The sequence below is a fragment of the Caenorhabditis briggsae genome (genome assembly GCF_000004555.2).
Source record: "Caenorhabditis briggsae complete genome, chrV, whole genome shotgun sequence".
NCBI classification, from domain to species: Eukaryota; Metazoa; Nematoda; class Chromadorea; order Rhabditida; family Rhabditidae; genus Caenorhabditis; species Caenorhabditis briggsae.
In genome coordinates, this window is record NC_013488.2 from 6,494,035 (window position 1) to 6,501,635 (window position 7,601).

The 7,601-nt window shown below is 34.6% G+C and overlaps 1 protein-coding gene across 1 annotated transcript in view; it reads right to left on the reverse strand.

Moving 5' to 3' along the window:
- The window catches only part of CBG06442, a gene marked incomplete at both ends in the record, with an annotated part of 8,852 nt that extends 1,780 nt beyond the window's left edge, over positions 1–7,072 (reverse strand). Inside the window, 6 exons of the mRNA XM_002647334.2 lie at positions 1,374–1,460; positions 3,029–3,164; positions 4,825–4,955; positions 6,191–6,277; positions 6,322–6,427; positions 7,017–7,072. Coding sequence (XP_002647380.2) covers positions 1,374–1,460; positions 3,029–3,164; positions 4,825–4,955; positions 6,191–6,277; positions 6,322–6,427; positions 7,017–7,072 — 603 coding nt within the window. The remainder of the gene's footprint in view (positions 1–1,373; positions 1,461–3,028; positions 3,165–4,824; positions 4,956–6,190; positions 6,278–6,321; positions 6,428–7,016) is intronic.
- Positions 7,073–7,601: the final 529 nt, after the last annotated feature.

Consider the following 7,601-nt stretch of genomic DNA (forward strand, 5'->3'; position numbering starts at 1 on the left):
TATCTCATTTTCTGTGAAAGATATCAAAAAATGGCTACCTAGTAAAATGTTGCTGACATCATGATAAACATTTTACTAGTTAACCACTTTTTGATATCTTTTAAAAGAAGTGAGATATATAGGCTCAAAGTAGACGATCCGGGTGTCGTTCTATTAGAGGTTTTACGGTATATATATATATATATATATATTTATTTATTTATTTACGTTACCCTTTTATTTAGAAAAAGTGAGAAACGAAGCGACGAAAATTTGAAAGAAAAATTGATTTGACACCTCAAATATATACAATCGTTTTACTCATTATTATTATTATTATTTCAAAATTTAAGTCAACTCTTCTTTCGCTCCTCCCTGTCTGTTCTTGCACGAGGGGTTATGTAATCTGTTTTGTATTGTTTTTTTCCTTATCAGACAACACAAATAAGCAGAATCTTAATAATAATCATACACTTTTCATTTAGAAATTTCTGTTGTTTTTTTTAGTTGTTGTACGAAAAAGTAAAAACGCATTAATTTCCAAAAATTATTGTTGTTTCCGGTGTCATGAGGAAATGATGGTGGCGGCGGGTGACAAGGGAAAAAATAATATAAATGAAGTATACGGCATACTGTATACCTTAAGAAATATTTCGAAAGGTTTTGCAATTGAAAAAATAGGGAAAAATCAAAATTCAAAATTTGCTGCAAAATTTGGTTGGTTACCGTAACCACTCTAATAGATTGACCCTTAAACTTTGAGCCTCTTCATCTCGGTTTTTGGGAAAGATACAGTCGCCAACTGCTAAAATATTTTTGATAATATGATAAAAATTTTGTCAGTTAAAACTATTCGTCGGTTAGCAACTTCTCTACTTTGAGCCAATTTATCTCGGCTCCTGTGAAAGGTACTAAAAAATGTTAACTGATAAAATTTAGCTGATATTATGATAAACATTTAGTCAGTTTACCGCTTTTTGATATCTTTTACAGGAATCGAGATAAATTGGCTCAAAGTTAACGGTTTTTTTTTCAATAATGGGCATTTTTAACATTCTATCAAAGTGTTGACGGTAAGGTCCAATTTATATTTGGCTCCAAAATGAAACTTTTGGTTAATTCGGTTTTTTTGCTGATCAAAATTTAGATCATTTTTAGTGAAAATTTTGATCACTTTGGCTAGAATTCGAAGTTTTTTGTCTAGAATTGTTCATAAAATAATAAAAAATGAAAAATATCGCGAACAAGTATTCGCATAAATCATGAATAACTCTTCAACTCGTGTGCTTCCACTTGAACTGTCTAAGTGTTCGTTTGCTGTCAAAAAGCTTTTGCCTGATGAATAGACGACACACCACAAAAAAGGACTGGTTGTCAAAAAAAGAGAGACTCACCTTGCACTTGAAATCTCGAAAATCGACAGATCTTGCGATGCTCACCAGCACGTGCTGCTCATCGTGTAGGACTGCCGCTCGTCCGTTCTGCAAATTTCAGACTTTTTGAAATTGTGAAAATCAAATTGAATCATTGAGCCGGAATAAGTTGGTGGATCCTAACTCTCTCGATTCTCACAACCAATTCGAAAAGATAACCGCTACATGTTTTTTTTGAAATATTCTCAGCATATTTAAAAGATACATAAGCGGTAATATTGGACGATAATTCCATCCTAATATCGATAATGGCTTAGAAACCCTAAAATATAAATTTCTAGGCCACCTCTCTTGATATATACACTTTTCCGATAAGACGTACACAACGCCTTCCCACTCAAAACATATCAATTACCAAATCCTTCTCCTCCCCTATGCATAAAATTAGGTATCAAAGGAAATGTACTCTTACAAGTGTCTAGAAAGAACAAAAAGAGACAGGAAATCAGGTGGGTAGTGGGATAGCCAAAAGGTATTAGGTTTCTCCAGTGTTCTTCCGGAGAAGGGGGACGCTCCCGAGATGGGGATGATGATGATGGCAGGGAAGGAAAAGAGAAAAGGATTATGTTTGGAGCACGGAAAATACGTCATTTCGGGAATCGCGGGAACGCGTACGGAGACAGTTTTTATTGGGAGCGCCTAGACATACATCGGGGAAGTCTTTGGTTTTTAGAGATTGACCAGAGGGAGGACTGAAAAAATTTGTTACATGTGAAACGATTTGAAATTGGAGATGAGAATGGGGAGTCTAGACATTCGTGGAATGTTTGGGGTTACTGTAATTTGGTAGTGAGGAATTCGAGAGTTTGAAATATGCAATACTGGTCAAAAAATAAATTTTTCGGATTTTAAAGGGTCGCGTTAGGGAGATCAAAAAGATAGGTGAAAGCTTTTTCAATATTCTAAATTTGAAGACAACATTAACTATAAGTATACCGTAAGTACCCTCATACCTTTCAACTTTACGCCAATTTGTCTTGGCTCTTATGCAAGATATCCGAAATGTGCCAACTGATGAAATGTTTGTGACATTATGATAAACCATCTATCAGTTTACCACTTTTTGATACCTTTTATAGGAACCGAGATAAATTGACTCAAAATGACCCTTCTATTACAGGTTCTATGGTGTTGTCGTCTTTCTAATCCTTTTTTGTTCTACTGTATTTCTGTGGATCCGTTTTCTAAATGTCCCAGAATCTATACCCAAAGCTGAATTCAAGAAAAACTCATAAATGAAAAATACACAGAAAAAACACATAATTGCTAACTAGATATTTCCTCTACAATGAACCAAAATCGAAGCTGCAGGGAAACCAAAAATAACCCGTTTTATTGTTTTACCTGTTGATTGTATCGTGCGATTTGATGGAAAAGACACCTAAACCGTTGTGCATGCTTCTTACCGCGCCTAATCTGTGCACCCGAAAAATCAGCAAAAACGGTTTTCTTCCTATTGTCTTTTTATTTATGTTCGGTTTCTTGATTCGGCAAAAAATAGCCATTTTTCAATTGGGAAGTTAAATTTGCAGGGTTTCAGAATTTGAGCTTCACATTTCAAACACAAGTTTAGAAAAAAACTTTGAAATCCATTTTTTTTGAAAATCTATACTCACCGGTGAATTCAACAAAGCACGTAGAGCATACAGGAAGAACAGTGCCGGCTGTTCTAGTGCGTACTGCTGATGACACTGATTCAGAAGTTCGGTGAGCAGTTTTAGTCCAGATGCCGAGAGGAAACTTTCGAGGTAGCTGAAAAATGGGGTTCAATCTTTTTGAACTGTTTTTGAATATAAATTTTTCTGAATAAAGATCCTTTTGAAAATCAAATGAAATGTTAGAACTGTTACAGGCTTCCCCAAGTTCTATAATTTGGAATCAGGTAATTGTTACAGAATTGAAGATGAAAGTTTTAATTAAAGTTTTATAGTGTTTCCTAGTGAGTTTCCAAAGGCGCACCAAATAGTGCCGAAACATTTTAGAAATTTTTGGTGCGTTTTATATTGAGCTTGTTATTTTTTCTGTTATTTTTGCCAATAGAAAATTTTTTATGAATTTCGGAGTAGGTCCCTAATATGACACATGTTGCGTGACTCAAACAGAAATTTATGAGGAAGAAAGCTTAAATTTGGAAGTTATGGAAAGAAGGAAGAGAAAAAAGGTGTTTTTTTCTCAAACTGACCAAGCAATTCAAACATTGATTGAAAGCTCCACAATTTTATACTTCTCAAGATTTGATATACCGTAAAACCTGTACTGGTCCCTAACTTTTAACTTTGAATCAATTTATCTCGGTTCCTGTTAAAGATACCAAAGAGTGATCAGCTGACGAAATGTTAATCATAATATCACCAATACTTTATCAGTTAACAGATTTTTGATGTCTCTCATTGGAACCTAGATAATTGAGCTCAAAGTGCACGTAAAGGATCGAGTTATAGTAAAGAATGTACGGTATCCAGGTTTTTAGGAAAGGTGCCAAAAAACAAAAAAGTTTTACAAATTTGAATTTTTAATACTTCTGCAGAATTCTTTTTGAGACAACTACGGTAATCTACAGGTTCGAGATAACTACAGTAATCCAATGTAAGGAAGAGATGTCACAGGAAACAGAACCATGAAACTGGCATGGAAGCTCTCAATTCATTCACAGCTCCACTTTCTCACCAAATAGTGCCGAAACATTTTAGAAATTCAATTGAGATGTCAACTCAAATTAATCATTTAAGTATCCTCCGGGACCCCTAAAATCTTGTCCTTTTCCTCTTTGCCCGACATTTGTCGGGGGTGTCAATTTGATGAATTCATTTGTTGTCAAAACCAACATTCGTGTTCACTCGTTAGGGGTGATAAATTTTATGAAGGGGTGTATGGGAGACGAAAAGAGACTGTCATCTGGCGCATTTTCTAATTTGCATGTGTCCTTTTGATGGCAACAATACTTGCAAAAAATGGAACGTTTATGGGATAAGTCAGAAAAGAGAAGATTGCATTTTGTGAAAGTTTGACATTGGAGTGGAAAAAATAGCAGAATGAGGTTATTGAACACTGTCTAATGGAAGGCCATCCTAACTTTCACTTTGAGCTCAATTATCTCAATTTCTATTTCAGATGACAAGAATGTGTCAACTGATAACATTTTAGTGATATTAGGACAAACTTTTTATCAGTTCACAGGTTTTTGTTATTTCTTATAGAAATTGAGATAGTTGAGCAAGTATAGGAGGATCTTCTTCAGAGTGTTGACGGTATTTCAAGAACAAGGGCATTGGAAAAATGTAAAAATTATATATATATATATATATATATATATATATATAATTTTCAAATTATAATATTCGAATATAATCAATATAGAATTTTTGATTCAAGCATTAATTTATAGTCATTAAACTCAAATTTCCCCACTCACCTATAATTTTGTGTCCTCAACGAGATAACCAAATCCTGAAGCTGTCTGATTGTGTTCGAATCGATGACGAATGATTGTTGCAAATTCTTGAGGAACCCTATGAAGTGAGAGGCGTCTTCCGTTTGGAGACACTGAAAATTTAGAGAATTGAAACCTTCAAACCTATACTCTAAGCTTGCCCACAAAATCTCAAAAACAAAGGGCACCCACACTTATGAAAAAAGAACAATAGGCTGGGGGGAACGGGAGGGGAGGAATTACGGGAGTTCATTTTCAATATGCCCTCTGCGTCTCTTCGTCCCATACACTGTTTCTCCCCGAGAAAAGGTGCGGGGTGAGAAGGGCAGATGAGACAATTGAATTTATGGGAATGATGGCGAGAGTAAATAAACAGATAATAAGCTGCATATTATAATTTTTAAATATTTGAAATTTGAGGCTTTCCGAAGAAAACTGGACAAAATTTTGGTTTGAAATCAAACTTATACCGTAAAACCTGTAATAGAAGAGCCCTTATATTTGAGAACCCAAATCTCTGTTCCTGTCAAAGATATGAAAAAGTGGTTAATTGAGGAAACAGTTTTGACATTTTAATAAACATTTTATTGGTTCACCGTTCTTTGATATCTTCTACAGAAAATAAGATATCAAAGTTAAAAAATGGGAAGCCTGCTGAGCTACGCGGTCGGCTGCCGAGATTTTAATTTTGAGACCATATATCTTGGTTTCTGTTAAAGTTATAAAAAACTTGTCAACTGATAAATTGTTTATCATAATCTAACAAACAGTTTATCAGTTGACAAATTGTTGACATCTTTAATAGAAATTGAGATAATTGCGCTCAAAGTTGACAGAGACTTCGAGATTTTTAAGAGAGAAGAAGTGGTGTTTTTTAAAAATTCATCCAATTGAGACATGGCAAGTGAGATTCCACAAAAAAGTCTTCCAGCACAAAAATAAGTTTTTTTTTCTCTTTTTATACACCTCAACCAGCTTCGGACAGCATTAAACATTTTTCGAAGCACCTCAAAGCAAATCAAATCAAATCAAAAAATATTTGACCCACTGAACAGCAAACACACAAAATGCCATATGTCAAAACACAGTACTACACCATATGATAATACACATTCGACGCAAAAATTGGGTCAATTTAAGGCGAACATATACAGAGACATCGTCCTAGACGAGATGACTGTTGGGGTGTGACGAGTGTGCCAATTTCCGAATTGACATTGTAAAGGGAAGGAATGGAAGGTTATGAACCGATAAGTAAGAGAAATTGGGTTGCAAAAATTATAGTTTAAAAAACGAAAGTGTTTTGACGACCCATTTTTGAAAAGTTCTAAACTCCCAAATAGCTTACATGCTGTGAAACCAAGAGCGACATCTTCTTCTCCATTGAGTAATCATGCATTTCTTGTTGCTTTTCCTCGCTGAGCCCAAGTTCTTTCTGAAAATTCTTTTTTTAGGTTTTCTTTTGAAAAAATATATTACCACAAGACACTCGAAATCCTTATCCACTTTTGCCGGATCCAATGGCGCTGGCGGTGCAAAAATGACATCGTCGTGAACGTGTGCCTTTCCAGGATCGTCTTTGTCACTGAAAAAGCAATTATCTCAATTGGGAGAAGAGATGGAAATTTTTGGTAAACTAGAAAATTGTTTTTTGTGATTTTCTCTACATTTTGTTAGTTGACAAATGTATTCTAGCTTTGGTGATAAACGAGATACCAAAGTCAGAAGAGAGGAAAGGGAATAGAATGGGTCCTTAACTTTGAGCCAATTTATCTCAATTTCTGTTAAAGATATTAAAAAGTTGTCAACTGATAAATTGTTAATCATAATATCACAAACATTTTACCAGTTAGCTACTTTCTGATATCTTCTACAGGAAACGAGATGAATTGCCTCAAAGTTAAAAGGTAGGTCATTCTATACCACTGTTAACTTTGAGCCCATATATCTTGGTTCCTATGGAAGACATCAGAAAGGTGTCACTTGATAAAATGTCTATTATAATATTACAAACATTTTTTCAGTTGACACATTTTTTGAATCTTTTACAGGAAATGAGATATATAGACTCAAAGTTAACTGTTTGGAGGCTCTTCTATTACAGGTTTTATGGTATGGTGCAGCATGTTTCATAATTTTTAAACACAATTTTTGCTGCTTTAAAAAACACTTACCGATCTCTGTAGAAACAAGACATTGCTCGATCCACCCAATCTTCAATGTAGTCCATTTTGCGCTTTTTTCTATTTTGTACTTTCTGAAAAGGACAAAATTTTTTGGCCAGAGAAGCAGCAAAAAAGAAAAACGGAAACTATACAAAGTAGTACGCACTGTACAATTTTTTGGGAGAAGCAGAAAATTGGAAGAAGAAAAAAATAAGAAGAATAGAAAAGATTCTTGAAGAATCAAGAATCAAGACACCCTACGGCAAGAAGAAATAGTAAAGGCAAATTAGCATTTGAAATGGAGATTATCACAGCGGGAGTGGATTCTGGTAGATATATTGGCTAACTTTTTTAGAAGATTTATTTTTCCACATAACAAGAGAAATGGGGAGGAAATGGAAACCTTCTCGGTGGGGGGTATAAGCTTCAATGGATTAGTAGAAATCGAGCTTTTTTGGGGGAGGAGTGGTTTTTTATAAGAGAATAGATAACCAAAAAAGTTATATGAGTGGTTTGAGATGGATTGAAAATCGCAAGATACCGTAAAACCTGTAATAGAAGGGTCTACCAAGTTTGAGCCCAATTATCTCGATT